General features: G+C 36.6%; 1 protein-coding gene across 1 annotated transcript in view; it reads right to left on the bottom strand.

The window, feature by feature from the left end:
* LOC306885515 (cleavage and polyadenylation specificity factor subunit 1-like) overlaps positions 1–23,399 on the bottom strand; it is a 32,409-nt gene that overhangs the window by 791 nt on the left and 8,219 nt on the right. The window contains exons 12-37 of the mRNA XM_079442089.1: positions 23,189–23,320; positions 22,038–22,089; positions 21,870–21,961; positions 21,670–21,744; positions 20,631–20,711; positions 17,780–17,872; positions 17,542–17,655; positions 15,687–15,828; positions 15,419–15,597; positions 13,936–14,075; positions 13,648–13,834; positions 12,376–12,582; positions 12,205–12,294; positions 11,970–12,113; positions 10,667–10,819; positions 10,398–10,514; positions 8,093–8,183; positions 7,917–8,001; positions 5,855–5,996; positions 4,855–5,007; positions 4,592–4,768; positions 4,162–4,228; positions 3,739–3,786; positions 3,486–3,641; positions 3,215–3,344; positions 1,211–1,349 (exon numbers count right to left, since the gene is read on the bottom strand). Coding sequence (XP_079298215.1) covers positions 1,211–1,349; positions 3,215–3,344; positions 3,486–3,641; positions 3,739–3,786; positions 4,162–4,228; positions 4,592–4,768; positions 4,855–5,007; positions 5,855–5,996; positions 7,917–8,001; positions 8,093–8,183; positions 10,398–10,514; positions 10,667–10,819; positions 11,970–12,113; positions 12,205–12,294; positions 12,376–12,582; positions 13,648–13,834; positions 13,936–14,075; positions 15,419–15,597; positions 15,687–15,828; positions 17,542–17,655; positions 17,780–17,872; positions 20,631–20,711; positions 21,670–21,744; positions 21,870–21,961; positions 22,038–22,089; positions 23,189–23,320 — 3,186 coding nt within the window. The remainder of the gene's footprint in view (positions 1–1,210; positions 1,350–3,214; positions 3,345–3,485; positions 3,642–3,738; positions 3,787–4,161; positions 4,229–4,591; positions 4,769–4,854; positions 5,008–5,854; positions 5,997–7,916; positions 8,002–8,092; positions 8,184–10,397; positions 10,515–10,666; positions 10,820–11,969; positions 12,114–12,204; positions 12,295–12,375; positions 12,583–13,647; positions 13,835–13,935; positions 14,076–15,418; positions 15,598–15,686; positions 15,829–17,541; positions 17,656–17,779; positions 17,873–20,630; positions 20,712–21,669; positions 21,745–21,869; positions 21,962–22,037; positions 22,090–23,188; positions 23,321–23,399) is intronic.

Raw genomic sequence — 23,399 nt, 5'->3', positions numbered from 1 at the left:
ACATGTACTTACTATTATAATAGCAATAAATTATGCGTAATTACATGCAAGTAACCCTAAGCCCAACCATATAGAAAGTGCATGTAGTTAATATTACTCAGTACTTAAATGTATAATTACACTGTAACAAGGACACCTTAAGAGTTTGTAACTACTACAGCAAGTAAGCGACTGTTTTTAGTATTTTTTTGGGCCAGGATAATCTTGATGCTTTGGCTTCTTTTGGAGCGGATTCTTTGGCTTTTTTTTTCTGAAGCATATTAAGTTCTTGTTTACTGAACTCTAAAAAAGCGAAAGCAGGCATTAGGTTTCAGCACAGTTTCCAGTACTGCTTAAATCAGGGTATTTGCAGGATTTTTATACTTTTTTTGTAAGACTACACAAATAAAATTAGACAAAGTTTGTCAAGCTTACCTAATTAATACCATATGAACAGGATAGGGCAGTGTGTATGGTAACATTAAAGTCTAAAATTACTGTATTAAAAAAAAAATTCAAATACAGGTTCTCACAAAAACAAAACTTCACATTTCAGCCTTTAAACCAATTTTAAGAAAAGGGTTGAATCAAAAGTATCAATTAATATGTGAATTTAAACACATCTTACGGTTTTAATTCTTTAGATTTTTATAAGGCATATTAGCTTCTTGACAATCTACCGGTTCACATTTACAACTGTGTGTTTGCTGAATATGGGTCGATTTTCGCATTGGTCTGAACACAAACAGCAGATGTGCTTAGTGAAAATACTAATTCATTCTCTGCCAGCAGGTGGCGCTTATAGAACGGCAGAAATATAGTGGTTTCTCTGTGCTGTACACAAAGCAGAGCTGTGCTCATAAAAGCTGCTTTATCAGTCATTATAGGAATGATGAAATTAAAATGCCATCGAAAGTTTTCTGAAGACAGGCGATACACTGATATAAAAAAAAAAAACACGTTGTGTTTTGACTTTGAAAGATGCAGCGCTCATATTTATTCAATGAAATCACTCTTGTCTTTCCGTCCCCAAACTTAAGACCTCTTGAAATAATAATTAAGACCCTAATGTTTCATTTAAGGCATTTAATTTGATTTAGCTTGATCTAAGACTTTAAGGACATACGGAAAACCTGTTAAATATATAAAATGATTATTCAGTATATTTCCTGCATAATTTAATTTCCTCCGGCCTAGCGTGACAGTAAGTGTCTTTGAGTCCAGCACTCACGATGTCTGCGGTTGTGCCGATCTTCTTGGCCAGTTCGCTTCGCTCCATGGTGCTGAGGTACAGGTACTTATTCAGCAGCTCTCCATCCAGGATGTTCTTCACTGCGTTCTGCAGCGTCCGCCGATCACAGTGCAGCATCCTGCAGCAAAACACAACAGCAAATGCTCAGAGGCTACAAAGAACTGGAGAAATGTCACATCTGGCCTGCAACTATCATGAAAATGTCTAAAATTGTAAGCTGCTGAAATATTTGGATTTTTGTGAAATGCTCAAGAAACATTTACATGATAAGAGTCTCATTTGTACAATATTAACTCTGTAAAGCCTGACATGAAATCAAGTCGGAAAATGGAAAAAAAAAAAAGTTTTTCCTTTAGATGGAAAAAAAAAAAAGTTTTTTTTTGTCGAGTATCATTTTTGATGCATCAGGCTTTTCTGGCTCATATTGTAAGATATAGTGAGAATATGGAGCTCATACTCGAGTAGAACAACAATGGCATTCATACAGTCACTCTATATCTTCCAATAATATGTAATAAGGCTCTGTAGTTCCAAAACACGCAATGCAATTCATTGATGATTGAGAGATAAATAAATAAACGTTCATCGAAAAACCGATGCTCATATTTTAACACGATTTTTCTAAAAAAAAAAAAAAAAAAAATGTATGGATAATCAAACCTAAGTTGCTTCAGTGCAGTAAGTGTTCATCTTGAAATATTACTAACAATAAAAAAGTTATTATTCTTATGTTTCCTTTATAAAAATCAGGAAAGACTTCACAACAGAAAGACGCGTGAACCACAGGCTGAAGGTGAATGCTTTTACAATGATAGTAAAAGACCTTTTACTTGTAAAAAAAAAAAAATATATATATATATATATATAAAGCATGAATTATCAGTCAGACGACAAGGCTTGTAGTAGATTGTTTTTATCAGGTTTTTCAGCAAAGTTTTGTTCATGCTGGTAATTTAGAGGCTTTAGATATGTCGTATCAAATGTAACCCTGGAGCACAAAACAAGTCTTAAGTCGCTGGGGTATATCTGTAGCAATAGCCAACAATACACTGTATGGGTCAAAATTATAGATTTTTCTTTTATGCCAAAAATCATTAGGATATTAAGTAAAGATCATGTTCCATGAAGATATTTAGTAAATTTTCTACCATAAATACATCAAAACTGATGAGTAATATGCATTGCTAAGGATTTCATTTGGACAACAAGGTGATTTTCTCAATATTTAGATTTTTTTGCACCCTCAGATTCCAGATTTTCAAATAGTTGTATCTTGGCTAAATATCCTAACAAACCATACATAAATGGAAAGCTTATTTATTCAGCTTTCAGATGATGTATAAATCTCAGGAAAATTGACCCTTGTGACTGGTTTTGTGGTCCACGGTCACAAATATGATACAGTAGGCCTTATAGGGTTAAGTAAATCGGTTCCAAATAAAAAGACAATTCCAGAAATGCAGAAATTCCCTGAGATACAAATGCAAATCTACAACTACTCATGGAAATTCATTGGTCAAAAGCGTTGAATGTCAAAACAACAGAAACTGGTGTAAAGAAATGCCAAGGGATGTAACGATATTATCAATAGTCAAAGATAGTCTCGATATTATCGTGGTCACATGACGATATGAAACGATAGGTCTTCCGGATAAAAGTGCAGTTTTTAAAATACATATTTGTTTTGGGCCATTATGCTTTGGCACAGTACCTGTGAAACAAACTAAAACCGAAAGCACAATATGGCTTAATCCCTTCATCAAGTCTGTTTTTGCTGCACGTTTTAGCTCTTGATCTGGTGTTTTCCGCACCTCAGAACGGCTCCGTTCACAGTGAATGAATGCAGCGAACTCGTTTATTGCACGTGCTATGAGTTTAGCGTGCGTTTGGGAAAACCCACCATTATCGGCTGATTTCGATATCAGTCCGATAATATCGTGCATCCCTAGTTGTAAGGTTTCTTTAGTTTACGTCAGTCAGTACCTGAAGGCCTTTGGGTTGAGCCCCGCGTGATGCGGCAGCATGGTGGTGAGGGCGTTCTGCAGCATCAGCAGTCTGCGGTACGTCTTCTCCTGCATGGGCAGAAGCAGGCCGACGCCACCGTCCAGCGTAGCTGCACAGACACAGACAATCAAACTGGGTTCACTAGTTCAGGAATAGTGAAATAATGCTGGTCAAAGATCATGTTTCATGAACGCCCATTAACCGCTAGGGTGCAAATGTGTTCAAAAGAGATACAGCTGAGGAGACCCACCGAACCATGTGATGTGCTTGTTGTCCCAGGTGAGTGCCTTCTTGCTGGTGGTGTCCAGAGTGCCGCGGCACGGCATCCTCCAGAAGGCGTTCACATGAGCGCTCGCGTTAAAATCGGCTCTCCGCAGCAAACGCATGCCTCCGAAACTCTCTTTGGCTGGAGGCGGTATAATAAAGGACGTATGTTTGATATCAGACACTGGGAAAGAGCAAAGTCTCATGGTACTACAGAAAGAATCAAATAAATGACACACCTTCTGGCAGGTACATGTAGACCAACAGGTTTTTGTCTCTGTCTGAAACTGAGAGGGAGTTTAAGAGGTCAAACCAGTGACGTCTGCAATAATAAAATAATATTATTGCACACACAACACTTTTGATGTGTGTGCACATCAAAAGTGAAGCGAATATTTGCATTGTGTTACTCACTATGTTTGTTGCGTCACTCGCGCGATTAAAAATATAAAATAAAAACATTCTGATGCTACCGGACATGTCAATAAGCTCTTTGCTGACTGGCTTGTCCAACAACGCATCATGCAAATTTTCCAATCTGCGCAGAAGACGTGATTGAGGCGTATATCGCGCATTCGTGTTTTTGCATTGACTTTGTATGTAATCTACTTGCGCGAATAATTAAATTTGCTTTCGGCGTGAAAACACCATAAAACATTTACCCAGGAAGCCCAGCTGGTTGTTGTCCACCATAAAGTCTACGCTGTAAACCTCCAGGGGCTTTGCATCCTATGAAGAAACAAAAAGAGGAATGGAACAATTATATCAAAACTGAACGCATTTTGTGTAGCATGTATGCATTGTGTTGTGACCTCATGGTACGCTGGTACAATTTGCGAATCTAAACTACTCAAATAGTAAACAATATTAATCCATGCTCAATTTTGTACATTAAGCACTCAAGTTAAACAAGAGGCAAAAGATGATCAAGATTTCAACCAATCATAATTGACTATTGTGAAATGACTATCATTCCAGGAGTCTGCAAATTGGTAGCAACACAAAATTAAAATTACATCCCTTTAAATAAACTGAATCATAAAGGATTGAGTGTCATTGGCTGATATTTGAGTGCAAACTCTTGTCAGATACCCTGCTGACGAGCGAGAGCGTCTTGCTCTCCTCCTGGTAGCGCAGCAGAGAGATGCTCTTCATCACATCAGCGGCTAGGATGAAGTTCTTGATGCTGTGCATCTGATGGATGTAGAGCTGCGTGTCGATGAAGGCCATGCCGGTCAGATCATTATCCTTCAGACTCCATAAGAAGATCTGCACGCACACACTCACATTATACAGAATCAACAGAAATGTTATTGTGTTTTATGTGATGAAGCACATTCAAACGTGTGGTTTACCTTCTGTCCGATGGCAGACACCAGGTATCCACTGCAGTGACAGAGAGCCGTGACGGGCCCCTTCTGCTCCTTCTCATACAGCACTTTAAACTTGTTCTTGGTGAGGGGCTGACCGGGCTCTGGCACCACCTCAATCACATCCAGAATCAGGATCTGCCACAGAGAAAACAAACCCAGATCTGACGTCTGATCAACTGAAGCAAGTGCCTACATAAAAGAGACCAAAGATAGGGCTGCACGATCTGGGAGAAAAATCAAATTGTGATTTTTCTGATTAAACTGAGACTGACCTAAAATGAAATAAAAAAAAATTATTATTTTTTTTTTGTAGGGCTGCACAATTTGACCTATTTTCATTTTTTTATTTTTTACATTTCATATTAAATAAGTAATATTATTATTATAAATCATCATAATTATTTTTATTTCTAAATAAAAACATTAAACAAAATAAGAAATTTTACCATTGCAAAATTTCACTCAAAAACAAAAATGTATTCAAGAAAAACAATATATTTTTTACTTCACAGTACAACTGTAAAATTACAATAGATTACAATAAGATTTCTGTCTGCCTTAATGTCTTATCATTTTAAATCTTAATCCTTTTTTTTTATAGAAAACATGCAGAGACCTAAAATTGAAATGGCAGCCATTGTTATTTGATAATCACACTTAAGCCGGTTTCATTTCAATTGATCAAGCAGTCCTAGCTAAAAGCAGTTATACATGGTGCAGTTTTAAATGTTGTTGGACCTTGCAAATGTTTTTATCCCATTTTGCGATTACATGACTAGCCATATTGCTCTCTTTAACTTTTAGTTGTGGAATAAATTGATCATATGAATCAAATGCACCTGTAAAGAGTATTTCTACAATGGCATCACATTGGTAACTAAATGCTATTGAGTGATGATCAAAAAGCTTATTTAATAGATGTCTATTAATGTACTTCAACAGTTTCTGGAGTGTTGACAGGTGTGTGTAGGTGAAGACTCACTCTTCCTCTACAGGTGACCTCCTCTCCCTGCATGAGGCACGTGCCCAAGGCCACGTATCCCTTCAGGCCTGACACAGTCTCCTGACTCTTCAGAGCCACTGTCTTCATACACGTCACATGCTCCCACTCCTCCAGATCAACGCTGACCAAGACAGTCCAACAGCGTTACACAGAACAGACAGATCATCATCGTTTACTCATGTTCATGTCAGTTCAACACCCGTAAGACCGCTGTTCATCTTGAAGACATTTTTAAAGGGGTCATGACATGAGGAACTAAATTTCCCTTGATTTTTTGATACAGAAGAGATGTTTGCATGCTTAATACATCCTGCAAGTTCCATCACTTAAAATGTCTTCATCATCAATAAAAAAAGCATTTATGTAATAACCCTCAGAAAACGGCTCGTTTTGGATCAAATGACGTCACCCGGGCGCAGCCGTTTGCATAAACAGCCTCCAGAGCAAGACATCAACGAATAGTCTTCTTCTCACCATAGGCCCTCTCCTCTCATAGGAGAGAGAGAGAGAGAGAGAGCGAACGAGCAAATGTGATCCTTGTGAACAAGTTTGTTGGTTTAATTACAAAAACTGCTAAGTTATCACCTCATTGCTGAGAAATATAATGTAGCTTTTAGCTGTTGTATTTATAAAATTCATGGGGCAGGGATTGAAAACCAGCTCCTGAATGTGCAATTGTTTACCTATATAAAAGTTTCCATCTCAATAAAATGCGCGCGCATACAGCAAGCCGGCATTAAACGATATCTTTACAGGCAAACGTGTCGCATTGGGAGTTCGGTGGGGAATCGGATATGTGTGTTTAGACGTAGGGTGGATGTCCAGATATCGGATATGTATCCGATTAAAATCCACATTTGGAAGCGTCTCAGATGGAATGTGAAAAAATCTTGTGTCGATTTTTGTGTTTACACATATGCAACAAATTCCACTTTGTGTCAGATGTGAGCAAAAAATCCCCAAAGTAGCGCAATGACCATATCCCATATCAAAACTCAAAATGTCATTTCTATACCTAAAATACATATTTTACAGACACAGTTTTGCAGATTGATCATAAACACAGCTAAAAGGCTTCCTATCAGATGCATCCTTCACAAAACTTAACATCTACCACAGTTTTATCATAGGTAGAATGGAAATAGTTTCAATACAAGCATTTCAAGTCATATGTAATTTATGCAATATTGCTTAGTTTTACCAAAGACTACAGAAAATGGACTTTGGTTTAACCTATGTGAGAAAAATCAACCTGCCGCAACAGTTTAAAATCAACCCAATTCCGTGGGGGGAAAAATTAGGATTTGGCAACCCTGCGTCCAGCAAGAGTTACTTCCAAAGCAATTTAAATACTCTGCATATTGATAGCAGCTCCCTGATGCGTGAAAATTATATTCAATATTAGCATGTTTGTGAGAGCAGGCCAGAAATTCAGCAGGAGCGGGATTAAGAAAACAGTCCCGCGCAGGGCTTTAATACAAAAACGCACACAATGAATGGCGACTGTAGAAAGCAAAAGCCGAATCCCGGACATTTTGGCCAATTTAGAAATCCCGGCCAGACGCATTTTTTTAGGTCCAAAAAGAGGACATGTCCAGGGAAAAGAGGACGTTAAGTCACCCTACTTAAAGGACCTACTGTTAGACAGAGGGTCAAAAATGAGGGTTGAAAATAATATTTTTTTTTTATTTATATGAACATTATAAATAAACCTCAAGGAACATTAAAATATATATTTTTTAAATCCATGTCATGACCCCTTTAATGAAACCTGACATATTTCTGTCCCTCCACTGAGAGTCCATTCCACCTAAACTTTATAAGTCAAAATGTTCATAAAGACACAAATATGGCAAATGTATGTGAAATATTTATGTGAATTAAAGCCTAAATTAATTCCTTCCATCAAATAAATTGATCGCATCTCTTCAGAAGGATTACACTTGGATTAAACTGCTCTATTCATGCTCTATTACTTTTGTAATGTCTTTATGAACTTTTTAAAGCTTCAAAACTTTGGTTGTGTGAATGTGCTTCTCACCGTGTGTTTGGGATGGCCTCCCAGCTGACCGGAGAGATGAGCTGAATGGAGAACTTCTCCTGCTGAGGGTGTATGTACCGCTCATCTGAGAAAACAACAATTAAAATAATAAAGACTCCATTACATCAGCCACATTCACTTTGTCCATGTGCACATGCAAGCAAACAGTGTCCCACCTCTTTCGATGGTCTCATACTCCTTCTCCTCTCCGGTCATTCTGGGGATGCGTGTACACTGCTCTTTAATACTGGTGCACACCGCATACACCTGAAACACACACGACTGATCAACATATGACTGCCACGTTTACATGGCAGCAGTCATTTAAAGGTGTAGTATGTACAACTGACTGCAGCCCAAATTCAAAATACTGAAGAGCTTTGTTTCTCCCGCCTCCTCCTCCTCAGACTCGACGCTCATGCGGGTTGCCAGATTGAGGACGGGCTTTACACTCCAAGTTGTTGAGTATATATTTTTGCATTGTAATATTCTTCTGGTCATAGAGCTGTTTAGATTGATGCCGACGTTTTTTAGTTCAGGTAGATTCTGCAATCTCTGACCGAGTTCGTTTGCTGGCTTTCATGACTGCAATATGCTGTATTTTCCTCCAACTGGCAACCCGAGGTGTTGAATTACTATTGGGTAAACTGGCAGTGGGCGGGGTCACACAAGCCGAAACAAAAACAGACATTCCGACACAGAACACACATTTCAAAGTAGTTTTGTTAATAGGAGAAATAAGTAGGTCAACTTAACATGTTCCCTAAATGTAATTTTTATGCTTTAGTTTAGTCAAAAAATTATATACAGAACCTTTAAAGGTGGGGTATGTAATTTTTCAAAAACACTTTAGAAAACTGAGTCGGGGCCGAGAACCAAAACAACCTTGTAACCAGTCAGCAGTAAGGGGCGTGTCTACTCATGTGGAAGAGAGAGTGTTCAGTGAACAGCCGAGCCGAGCGACAGAAAGATACAGATGGCGGATAAAAAAACAAAAGAGGAAAACATCTGCGGAACGATAAGGCATGAAGTAGGACGGAAAGTCTGCGATCGGACTCCGAGGTTGCTTTGCTTCTTCTCCATAGATGAGTAACACCGTGTCTACACCGGATGCGGCACGCCGCAACAGCTAAAGTCTGCTTACACTGGACGTGATAAAGCGACCGTTGAAAATCACTTGAAATTTGTGTCAGTACGTCATAAATAGAACGCAGCAGCAGTTTTCTGTCTGAGATTTGTTGCGCTGCGCAGCATCCAGTGTAGACAGCATCACTGATTATAATGACTTCTATAGTATTTTGTCACGCCGCTCGCATCCGGTGTAGACACAGTGTAACATTGGTTTTGCTTTGTTTCACAGATCTAATCGTTGCCTGGGTTGCGTAGGCTACGTGTGGGGCGGAGCTATCAAAATAGGGGCGTGACCCTTTTGGGGTAGGGGCGTGTTTGTTTTGGTGATTTCAAATATCACCATTGATTTCCAGAAAACGCTTACCCCACCTTTAATGCTGGACACAGATGTTATTTATTCAACTTAGTTTAGCCTATCATAACAGACCTCATTTATATATTTAGAATCTTTAAAGAGATACTCCACCCCAAAATGAAAATTCTTTCATTAATCACTTACCCCCATGTCGTTCGAAACCCGTAAAAGCTTTGTTCATCTTCGGAACACAATTTAAGATATTTTAGATGAAACCTGGGAGGCTTGTGACTGTCCCATTGACTGCATAGTAAATTGCACTGTCAAGGTCCATAAAAGTATGAAAGACATAGTCAAAATAATCCATCTGCCATCAGACGTGCAATCTGAATTTTGTGATGCGACAAGAATACTTTTTGTGCACAAAGAAAACAAAATATTGACTTTATTCAACTTTTTCTTCTGCATGACACTTCCTGCAAGTGCGTTCATGAGTTCACTAGCAAAGCACGACGCAAGCACGCCTCAGATGACGCGCAACATAAACTCACTTTTATGGTCCTTGACAGTGCAATTTACTATTTCAATGGGACAGTCACAAGCCTCCCGGGTTTCATCTAAAATATCTTAAATTGTGTTCCGAACACAAAAGAAGCTTTTACAGGTTTGGAACGACATGGAGGTAAGTGATTAATGACAAAATTTTCATTTTGGTGTGAAGTATCCCTTTAAGGCACAGGAGCAAAAACTGCCAGTCTAATTTGTCAACATAACACAAATTTGTGTGAGCAAACTGAACAAGCAAAATCTACAAACTTTTTTGTCCTAACATAAAATTACTGAATGTGCAGATGTTTGTTAAAAAGCTACAAAAAATATTGCAGAGCAACGGTAAATGTGATTGCATTGCACCTCTCTTTTTTCCGCAGAACACAAAAGAAGATATTTTGATTGCCATAACCTAACCATTCAGCTCCCATTGACTTCCAATGTATTTACAATTCAAATTAATTCAAGTCAGTGAACTCATCTCCTGCCCACAGCATGTGCATTACCTTTGATTCCATGTGGTACGACACATAGTGGACAGTACACCTGAGTGGGATCTTGCGGACAGGCCAGGGAGCATCATATGAGAGATATGTGGGTAACACACTGATCCTCAGCTCGCCCTAAAGCAACAAACACACTTCAGTTAAACCTAAACCTGTCAAGATTATTTTCTCAAGATATCCTGATACAGTGGAGGATGAAAGACACTTTTGTCATTTTGAGATGTGATCTAATACCAAATGCTGGTGCAGATTTTAGGACTTGTCTGTACCTGTTTGTTGAAGTAGAGGAATCCTTTTGGACAGTTGATGTTGTGAAAGGGAGAAAAGGACTCGATAGCGCCATCTATTGTCATGGGGTGGAGCCGCATCGCCCCACGAGAGGTCACCAGCATCCAGTGAGGAGACGGCCCGCAGATAAACACCTGAAAAACAAGCAGTGCCAACATTTATGTAATTCTTCTCTTACAAAATTTGGTGTCAATATCTTACACCAGCTCTGATAACGACCCCTGGACCACAAAACCAGTCAAGCTTTCCACTGATGTATGGTTTGTTAGGATAGGACAATATTTGTTAGAGATACAACTATTTGAAAATCTGGAATCTGAGGGTGCAAAAAAATCTAAATACTGAGAAAATCACCTTTAAAGTTGTCCAAATTATGTTCTTAGCAATGCATATTACTAATCAAAACTTAAATTTTAATATATTTACGGGAAAGGAAATTTACAAAATATCTTCATGGAACATGATCTTTACTTAATATCCTAATGATTTTTGCATAAAAGAAAAATAGATAATTTTGACCCATACAGTGCATCTATTGCTACAAATATACCCCAGCGACTTAAGACCAGTTTTGTGGTCCAGGGTCACATATAGAAATGTTGCCTTGACAACTAACTGAGATAAGTTGTACTAAAATTGAAGCTGAAATAAAAATAAAAAAGTTAGAAATAGAAATAAGAAAATGATAACAGCACATAATGAAGTTACTAATACCTAAACTAACATTAAAATGAAAACTGAAAAATAAAAGGTACTATATAATAGTATAATAAATAATACTAAAATAAACTTGCTTGCCAGACATTTCATTATCGACAAAACTGGTTTCTAAGAATAAAATACAAATAAAAAATAACAATAAAATAGAACATAAATTAATGAAAAACTTAAACAACAGAAATGCTGCCTTGACAACTAAGTGAAATAAAATAGGTTTAATTTGAAGTAGCAAAATTACTAAAACGATGACTAAGATGAAAAATAAAACTAAATAGAACTATTAAAAATAAATAAAAATGACAAATGCACATAAAACCAGTGAAACTCTAAAATTAAAATAAAAGTGAAAAAAATATAAATAAATCTAAAATATTTAATATAGGAAAGTATGAATAAAAATACTATAATAGTATATAAATAACACTAAAATCACCCTGCTTGTCAGACATTACATGATTTTAGGAAGTTTTGTATACATTAAGAATTTAACACAATGCAAGGCCATCAACAAGTGTCAAAAAAACAAAACATGATCAGATAAATACATTTCACAGACAGACGTACCCCTGAGTATCCCGAGATGTCCTGGAAGTATCTGAATCTGGCCACTCGACTTTTGACCCCCAGAGTCTCCTCTCCCTGACCATCAGGCTTCTTGTCCTTCCTCATTTTGGACTTCTTCTCTCTGAAGTTAATGTTATGAGGCATCTGACAGGAAGAAAACAGAGCCACCACTCACTATCATTCAAACATCACTAGAGTAAACGTCCTGTGGAGAGTATTTAGTGTCAGTTTGTACCTTCTTGAAGCGCACTTTCAGGTTGCTCTGAGCTTGCTGCTGGTCGTAGGGAAAAGCCTCATAGATGAGAAGCTCTTGATCAACATGTGCCTGTTGACAAAGACAGTAAAACACACAACATTAAACCTCAATTCATCCAGAGGAGCAGGGAGGCTCCAGTGATAAACTCACCAGCAGGTAAGGACGGCTGTGGTTGTGGCCTAAAGACACGAGAGCAACTTCTTTGACCAATGGGATTTCTCCCTGCCTCATCACTTCCTCTTTTTTGAGCTCCCCTTGAGTAGCCGATTGGCTAGCAGAGCTGTCGACCAAAACACGCTGACCAACAGGGAAATTTTTCACCAGGAAAACCAGGCGCCAGTCAGGAAGTTGGTAGATCTGATTGACAAAATCACAATAAACATTTTTAATGAACAATAACATCAGATTATGTTTTACATACGCTCTATGGAAGTTTATAACATGAACTGAATAACCAAACAGCCCCAAATTAATAAGATTAGTCGCATAAATCTGTTGATAAGGCATGCATTCATACTAAACAAATCTATCTACTTCATAAAGGTAGTTCAGCGATAGTTTTGAATGAACTGAGGGTCTATATAAAGGATGACAGGCTTCTCATTATATGGGTTTTAGAATCATATAAAGGGAATTTTAAATATTACATTAAATATTAAATATTTTAACATTAAAATGACAGTACTTGTCAAAAGTTTAAAAATATTATGATTTTTAAATGTTTTAACGAAGACTTTTGTGCTCACCAAGGCTGCATTTATGAGCTCAAAAATACAGTAAAAACAGTAATATTGTGAAATATTATTACGACTGTTTTTTATGTGAATATATTGTAAAACGTAATTTATTCCTGTGAAGTAAAGCTGAATTTTCAGCATCATTACTCCAGTCTTCAGTGTCACATGATCCTTATTAATACTGTAATATTATTGAAAATATTGTGTGGTTTTACCGTGTTTTTGATCAAATAAATGCAGCCTTTTTAAAAAAAACTTTGTTAAAATGTTAAAAAAATCATAATGTTGCCAAACATTTGACAAGTAGTGTATAATTAAAAATAAAAATTAAAACAATAAATGTTATATATAAATACACACACATACAGTATATATTTTGAAAATATTTACGTGTTTACATGTCTATATTTATATTCATATAATTTATATTATAAATAAATATATTTAATGTATAAAAAAATAAAAATTCTGAAATATATATACTGTATGTGTGTGTATTTATATATACACATAATAAATATACACAGTGCACATACATATATTATGTAAACAAAAAATTTTATTTTGGATGCGATTAATCATTTGACGGCACAAATTTTAATACTTAATAGTAAGTTAGTAACATACATTCTTTCAACTACAAATACACCCAAAATCTCAGTAAATCAGTGTTTATGTTCATCACCTCCATGACTCCATTCTCTCTGACCAGAAGGCACCAGTGTGACGGCTCCAGTCTGCTCTGGCCGCCCTCTCTTCCTGTCTGAGTGTAGCTCAGTGCTGCAGAGCTGCGGCTGGGCTCATCTATACTGGGGCTGGACAGAGGGTTCGACTCTCCATACAGCATCTCCTCCTCATCATCCATCACATGACTGACGGACAGCACGAGTAGAAGAAAAACAGTCATTATGAGAAAATGAGACGAGCTGCAAATAAGAGCATTTGAGTGTCTGGTGTGCTCAGTGACCATTACCTGATGTCCTGAATGATGGTCTCTGTGTCTGATTGGGCTCTGATGGCAGTTTCCTCTTTGGCCAGGAAGCTCACCTTGTTCTCAGTTGTGAACATGCCACTGACGTCACGATAAGCACATAACGTAATAATACGGGATTGCTGCAAAAACAAAACATTGAGAACTGATCACATTGAGAACACTTTAAAAGGTATTCAACAAAAAAAATCATACTGTATTTCACAGAGAAAAATGGGATTTACAAAAAACTCAGACCCACTAGGGTGATAATAATCTGGGTGAAAATGTTGAATTTTCATGAAAATAATGCCACAATACAAAAAAACGTCCTCTGTCCTAAAAATATGATTCATTGTCATTATTTGCTTTAGATTTTGTGATAAAATACAACCTAGATGTTTTTCATGAGATTCAGCATACAATAACACTACTGTTCAAAAATTCTCAGCAAGATTTTTTCATTTGAGAAATTAATATTTTAATTGAATATTTTTAGCAAACATGCTTTAAATTGATCAAAAGTGACACTAAAGACATTTATGATGTTACAAAGGTTTTATATTTAAAATAAATGCTGTTTTTTGAAGTTTGTATTCATCAAACATTCTTTAAAAATTTATCATGGTTTCAACAAAAAATATTCAGCAGCAAAACCGATTTTAAACATTGATAACGATATATGTTTCTTGAGCAGCGAATAACAGCATTTTAGCATGATTTCTGAAGGATCATGTGACACTGAAGTAATGCTGAAAATTCAGCTTTGATCACAGGAATAAATTACATTTTAACATATATTCACATAGAAAACAGCTATTTTAAAGTGTAATAATATTTCATAATATTAATGTTTTTATAACAATAAAGAGTGATTTTCTTACTCAGTACTCTTCTCAGTACAGTTCTTAAATCAAGAGACATTTACTTGAAATGCAAAATGACGCAAGTCACAATTAAATGACTTTACACTTAAAACCAGGAAAAAAGATGCAAATGGGAGAAAATAAAATAAACGTTTGTTTTCTTTTCAAACTGTGGTTATATTTTACATCCATTGTGCCTCAGTTTACTTCATATTTGATCTGAATTGTCATATTTATTGGTGGTTTTTACATTATTGTTGTGTGTTTTGTTGTTATATATTTGTTGCTATAGGTATATATTTATCTATTTCTATTATTGCTACTATTAATTATTTATTCATTCTTTCTTCTTTTTGAGAGCAATTGTAATATGGCAAGCAATTTCCTCCTGGGATTAATAAAGTTTTTGAATCTGAACTTATTACAACATTGGCGGGGGGGTTTCTGGTTAAGCATAAACTTACTTAATTTTGTTAAATGTCTCAGAAAGCAGGATTTCCTACATCATTTTGCATTTAAAATAACTTGATCAAATAAACGCGGCCTTGGTGATCATCAGAGATTTCTTTTCAAAAGCAAACGTTTGACCAGTAATGTACATGATGTCTGTATGGACTGACCGTGTGGATTTGTGGTTTCTGCAGCGCCAGGCGGTGGCTCTTCCCCATGTACGAGTCACTCTTCAGCACAAACATGGTGGCCACTCCCTCAGCTGTCATGATGATCATGTATGGATCGGCCACAGAGCAGTGCACTATGGGAGAGCCCAAGTCCACAGGGATAAAGTGGAGCTGTGTCACTGAGAGCAAGAAGAGAAGAGACCAGATGAGACATCAGATCCATCCATCATACGGTCACAGTTACATACACACTGATGTGGTTCCTCACCTCCCTCTAGCAGTCTGATGCCCATAGGAGACACCTGGATGATGTATTTATTGTCTCCGATGTTGCCTGCATACACAGTGGGACCCTGCGTGGCGAAACCACTGGTGTCCAGCTCCATAATCTCCTGACCCGTCTGCAGGATCTAAACACACCACAAGAGCAATGAAGCACCGGAAGAGTGAATGTGTCCTCCAAAAATGACACGACAATAAACTGCCTCAAAAAAGCATTGTGACTGGTTGAAGAGTAGACAATGAGCTGATATGAGAAAGCAATCATGGGAATATCTAGCTGCCTGGAATGACATACTAGCATGCTGCTTACTATATAGTATATACTGCCTAGTATACATTCAGTAATGCGATATATCACGATATTGAACATGCACGATATTGTTATTGTGAGCACTTAAAAATACCGCAAATAATTATTTAGCCCAATACAAATTATTCAGATTTTTATGCATTTTAAGAATACTTTTCCCATCAACTGGTCACAATGCACAACACCACTGTATGCTGTGTCACAGACGCATGCGCACTCTCATATAAACAAGCGAGGATGAGAAGCGCATGGTGTAGCGACTGAAAGAGACATGCTGAAAGTGCAATTTCACTCTCTGCCAGCAGATGGCGCTAATGGAACAGCAGAAATGCAGCCATTACACCGGAAACCCCATAAACAAAGCAGCTGAGCTACTTTCTGAAACATATTTCAATTATTTAAAAAGCCATTCAGATTTTTGTATTCGCTATGGTGTTCATCACAACGCCAAATACTTCAATATTTAGACTTAATAGGCCATTTATTTCCAAACTGGACTACAACATGCCCTAGATATTGTTTTAAAATATTTAGATTCTTTATTGTTTGGTCACACTTTACATTAAGCCTCTATTAGTTAACATTAGTTAATTAATTAGTTAACATAAACTGCCAATGAAATATCCTTCTAAACATTCAGGTAACACTTTATTTTATTTTACGTTACATGTACTTACTATTATAATAACAATAAATTATGCATAATTACATGCAAGTAGCCCTAAACCAAACCCTAATCCTAACCCTAATTATATAGTAAGTACATGTAGTTAGTTAATATTACTCAGTACTTAAATGTATAATTACACTGTAACAAGGACACCTTAAAATAAAGTGTAACCAACATTCATTAATCTTTTGTGATTTAATAGCACGTTGTTAAAATCAAAAGTTGTAACTGTATTATTTAACAGATCTGAGCTAACATGAACTAACAGTTGTATTTTTGAACAAAGATTAATAACTTCTGTAGCAAATGTAGCTATTTCTCATTGTTAATGTTAACGTTAATGCATTAACTAAGGTTAACTAATGAGATGTTCTCGTAAAGTGATACCTATTGGTCTTTATAATTCTTTTGCAGTTTAATCTGTGTTTGAATTTTTTTTACTTTAGACATTTTTTTGTGTTGCTTTATTGTATTTAAATGTTCAGTTATTTTTGTTATAAGAAAAAAGTTATTAAACCTGTTATATGACAACACATTTTTGCAACTAAATTTCAATATTGTGATAATACCGTATACCGTGACAAAAGCATTAGCAATTAAATGCAACATGAAAATTTGATACCGTCATATGCCTACAGCCTAGACCAGAGGTCTTCAACCCTGTTCCTGGGGAGTTAAGCTACAACCCTAATCAAACACACCTGAAGTGGCCAATCAAGTTCCTCAAGACTGCTTGAAAATTGCAGGCAGGTGTGCTGAAGCTGGTTGGAAATAAACTTTCCAGGAAAGTGGGTCCCAGGAACAGGGTTGAAGACCTCTGGCCTATACTATGGTAGTATACATAATACAGCTTTTGATTACCATGGTGGAGTCCTCTCTGCTGAGGATGAGGAAGCCGTGTTTGTTCTTGTCGTCCTCTACTGTGGGCTCGTGCTTCTCCTCCTCTGGACCCTCGCCATCGCCCTCTGGTGGAGACTACAGACACAGAGTTTCAAAGTTATGCAGTTTACAGTTAAACACCAGAATTATGGGTTATTTATCTTTGAATTTATCTGCATTGAAAATAAAAGACTTTAGAAAGATGACTGTAACAAATCACCTTCTCAGGTTTCTCCTCGCAGTGTATGACGGTCCACATGTCATGGCATCCAGGAAGTTCAAACGTTGTGACCACCTGCGGTCTGATACTTTTCTATGGCACAGCAAAAATAAATGCTTCAATACCACAAATTTAATATAATTTCAGTAATAATGGTTGACCTATATGGACTTTTCAACTGCCAGAGGCCAATATACGTCAATATACATGAGACATATTCTAAATATAAATATATTACATTTTAATATAATTTTAGGTTACATTTTATTTTAAGGTCCAGTTCTCACTATTAACTATGACTTCTGCTTCAATAAATTCCTAATTACTGCTTATTAATAGTTAGTAAGGTAGTTGTTAAGTGTATGGGGTTAAGGGATCGAAAATATTGTAATGCAGAATAAGGCATTAATATGTGCTTTATAAGTACTAATAAACAGCCAATATGCTAGTAATACGCATGCTAATAAGCAAGTAGTTGCTAGTGAGAATTGACCCCTATACTAAAGTGTGCCTTTTTTATATAAATGTATTAAAATTAAGTGAGTTTACATTTAAAAAAACAATAACTACAAACAGGGTAGGGAAAAAAACTGGATGAACTCGATTTAAAAGGAAAACCAAAAATTATTTTCCTCCTTTTAAATTGAGTTTATATATCTTACACCTTATATCTTAAGCTAATCGAGGTGTATACAAACTGTACACAATGCAATTAAAGAAACATTTATTTGAAATCCACTAAAAAACTAGAATAATTCATTATCCACTGAATGTGCTGTTAGTAGATATGAGAATTAGCACAAAGGGAAGTTAATGCTTTTGTTAATCAGCCAAGCATCAAACACAATAACTGGGTAATGCTGATCATTTTGGAACGGCCAATTATTAGCATATTTAAATGATAAAACCAGTAGAATTCCTCACAACAGGGCAATACTAAGAACATGTAAAAACTAAAAGTAAAAGTAAAGGTCCTTGCACACTGTGTGTTTTTTGTATTCGTCATCCTTTCCTATCAAAATGCTTGCTACGGATGCCAAAACGCAGAAAATCTAACCTGACACGAACACAACGTGAGGTCGTATTTATTTTTCAAGCAAAAATTTGGGACGAAAATTTCAAACTCAGTGTACAATGGCCTTAATACTAAAAAAAAAAAAAAAAAAAAAAAAACTATACACATTTTTATCACAACTTCTAAAATCTCTTTCATCAGCCATGTTGAAACTGGCATGACTGACAAAAACCCAGTTGAAACTTCTTTACATCAGAAACATACTGTTGATACCATTCCTGACAGAAGGGAATCTGTGTCTGTAGAGCAAGCAGATTCATGTCATATTCACACCTGACATTATCATCGGTCTCATGTGATCCCATCAAAACTACTCAGTTGAGACAGATCACATTTTCATTCCTTATTTACGTTAGAATAACGTCATTAAAACTACGCAACTGGAATTTTGTGTTAAACGAATTAAAATATTTTTTCTTCTTTAAAGTTGACACCTTTTCAGAATTCCAGCGTTTGAATATTGACTCAACCAACTTCATGAGGTGCATACTGGGATGTTTTCTGGACCCCAAACTGGACCTAATTCACAATTAAAATCAAACCAGCTGAGACGCATGTCAACATCAGGTATAAACAGAGCCTCGGGTTCGTAGGCACTCAGACAAATAACACTAGTGTCGTGCATCCTGAGTGAAATGCATGAGCGTTGCATGAGCAGCGTGTCTCTGCTGTATCTCGGGTGTTTTAAAGGCCTCTCCAACCATCTCTGAGGCAGCCCTGGTAAAGGCTGTAGCACCCGCAGAGGCCTGCGGCAGACGAGCCTCACCGCCGCATGACCGCGTGCTGTGCATCTTTACTTCAAACAGACACGGCTGTGACCAGGCCCGTAGCCAGCTATACATTTTTCATGTTCAAAAATAAAATTTGTTCTCTGAATGACTAATTTGCTGTTAAACTCCTCAAATGAATGTCTGCATGACATGTATAATTAAGTTTAGACAGTTTGCAAGAATGTTTAGCGTCCGTGGTATGAAAATCATCGCTGCCGGAGTGAACACGGCTTGAGACAGTTGTGAGTGAGGGCACGGACGCAGCCAGATCCAGCTATTATAAGCATTTTTGGACTTGTCTTTTCCACTTAATTTGACATTTTAGAAAGTTAATAAAGTAGGAAGTCGCAGTTTAGGGTCACTGATATCTTGATCTGGCAACACTGCATCGCCGGTACTCAAACTGACAGTAATCAAAAAAGCCCATGGACAGGTCATTGCATTCGGTAAGGTAAACGCAATCATGATATTATCAGTGCTATCAAAAACAGTAGCATTTAACACTAGTACACAGATCTGTAGAGCAAGTAGGTTACAGAATGAAATGAAATACGCAAACACTAGCCATGATGAAGTCTATGTTACGTCATTCAGTATAGTAGTCTACTACTATAGTCACATTTTCACAAATCTAATGCTATAAACATTCATAAGAGCACTAGACAACGTTTTCAGCTACATAGCCATGGTTATTAATAAAAACTATAACAGTAATATGTATTGTTGCATGAATAATAAACAACTGATAAAATTATCCACCCCATAGTAAATTTTGATGCAATAAATAGGGTATGATTTAAAAATGATCATCCCTCCAAAACAGAGAAAACATCTTTCACAAACATCTACATGTCTGTCACTTGTAAAGTGTTTATAGTGTATATAATGTGTTTTATAGCAAAAGCCTGGCTACGGCCATGGCTGTGATGCATGCGCAGACATGCAGGAACGCAATGCCTGTCCACGAGCACAGGAACAGGAGGTACAGTGTCACAGATAATCATACCTGCAGTACAGAGAGAGCACCGTTCTTGCCGTATCCCGAGCACACCACCACCTCCAGATCCGGCTCTGGGTTAGTTTGAAACTGATGACGGAAGAATTGATATTGCATCACAATTAATCAGAAACAAATAGTTTCACAAAGCCATCTGTTGATGGAACTAATCATGTTTGAGACTAATTATGTCTTTTTCATCATGCTGTATCTCAGGGTTCAGTCTTACCAGGAAATACCTCACTATCATAACTGCACAAGAGAGCTGCAGAAATGATGGATTTGTTTTTTAGACCAGATATTTTAGCACTTCTGGCTCCATCGTTCTCAAGTCAATGGGTTTTTGGTTAAATGCCTGTTGTGAACACAAGCTCATGACATTTTCACATTTAATTCTACAACATAAAATAAATCAGTAATACGTCCTTGTGATCTTTTTAAGCTTTTACTTGTCTTGAAAAAGGTGGTTGCTAACAAGTGTCTAAATGTGAATGCAGAGGACATTAAACATCCTCACACTGAACAGAGAAACTCATCTGATCACTAGTTACTTTCACAGCCTCATTGTGCTTATGATCACACTCTTGCAAACTATTCCGGCTCAAACCTTCAAGGAAAATGTTTTTAAATTGCTTTTAAAAAGCCTTATCTAGCGCGCACCGAGAACGAGCATGAGACTGGCTGCAGTTCCTCTAACGGCCACTGGTGTCAGTAACTGTTAGAAATTTCAGAACTTACGCAGTGCTCCTTTAAGTACAATCTTGATACACTTTATTTTAAGTAGCTTATGTCTGTGTACTTACATTTCTAATGTAACACATATGTAACAATCCTTTGGTTACATAAGTAGCTGTGTAACAGACTCAGCCTGTTACATGTGTGTAACAGTAGCTGTCTATTACATCTATATAATTACAGACTGTAAGTACAGGCTTAGTTAGCTGTAACTGTAGTTAGTTATAACTTAGTTACATGGTAAGTACATAATACTCTGTATTATGGACACCTTAAAATAAAGTGTTATCACTGTAGGGAAAGTAAGAGGTACCTCTTCAGACAAGAAGGCCGGTTCTCCCATGGAGGCACTGACACAGGGTCCTATGTTCAGTATGCTGTCACAAACCTGGACATAAACAGCACATCTAGTTTAATACAAGTGTTTCATACAGGCAGCAACGCTGGAAATGTACATATGTGGTATTTTGTAAATGAAATATGTTACTGAGATCAGATTAGATAGGACCTCACCTCAAACGAGTATGTAGCCAGCTGAGTGCCTGACTGAGCCTCACTCCCGTACACCTCGATTTCATCAAGCTCGTCAGGCAGATTGGCCTTACCTGAACACAGCAACACACACATATGTACACAACACAACAGCACAACCATATACAACACTGCCATTAATTACACTACCTGTCCAGCTAGCCGTGGAATCCACGCGCTTCTTCTTATTCGGAGGCTCTTCCTGGAAGACAGAGGCATTCGATATGAGTAAGCTTCAGATCCTACTTACAAAAGATTTTATGAGCTTAAAAATATATTTTTTATTACAAGAATATATTTTTCATCACTGGCTGGATCTCAGCTTTCGGAAAGATGGGCTAAAGTGTATGCTAACATAAACATAAAATGTATATGTGACTGGCAATACCGGCATTGTATAAAAGCAGAATTGGACAAACTACTGGTGTAGCTTATAAGCGTTCATTCCCTTAAGATAAAGAAGTGTGATAAATTGTAGCAAATGCACACTTGTAGTGTACTTCAAACCCTCACCAAAAGTATATAGATTTTTTTTATTATTATTACAGAAAATATTATATTAATGAAATAATAGGTCACTTAAGTGCACTTAACGAAAGTTCACTTTCATGAGTGTTTAACATACTTAAGTAGAGTTTGTTTTAAAAAGTGCATTTTGAAATAAAGTACAATTAAAAGTTTTACTTTAACAGTGCATTTTAAATTATGTTTTCATAATCTTTTGTCATGCTTTAAACAAGTACACTTTTTTATGTGTTAACTAACATACATACATTAAATGCATGTAAAGATTATAATTTTAACTGTATAATCTATCATTTTAACTTTAAATGGTGTGATATATTACATTTAAAGTGAACATTTAAATATACTAAATTGCATCTTTATCATTCCAGGTATAAAATTACAAATATTTTTAAATACATGACATAGTAGAAATTAAATACAAGTTGTTAAATACAAGTTTTAGTAGAAATGACATTAAAGTATATTTTAGTTTACCATAAATGCTTGACATTAAATTCAGCAGAACTTTAACCATAATTCAAAGACAATAGAATTATGAAATTACATTTAAAGATATGCAAGTACTACTTAAGTGGGTCAAAAAAGCACTTAAGTTCAGCTAATTGCATTTAATATAAATAAATACTATAATACGTCCATTTAATTGACATTTTATTTAATGTCCAAAAACATGCAATGAACTGTCGGAAATTACACTAGTCTATTCTTCTAAATTATATTATTTCCACAACAAGTATGCTGAAGTGCACTTCTCTTCACAGTGGTTCACACACCTGTTTCTCTTTCTCCTCGTTCTCTTTGCCCTCTTCCATTGGCGTTTCCTGGAGTTTCTCAGTGTACCTGAGCAGCAGTGAGTTGCCCAGACGAGAGCCCAAGAACAGATAACCGGCCTCCATGGTCGTCATCTGAGAGGAGAGAGATGAGGGAGTGTTTGAGTGTCTGTGATCAAGCGCAGAGGATTCAAAACTGATGCTGCTGGCACAG

Source organism: Barbus barbus (assembly GCF_936440315.1).
Source record: "Barbus barbus genome assembly, chromosome: 19".
Classification (NCBI taxonomy): Eukaryota; Metazoa; Chordata; class Actinopteri; order Cypriniformes; family Cyprinidae; genus Barbus; species Barbus barbus.
This window is presented reverse-complemented; position numbering and strand designations above follow the sequence as displayed.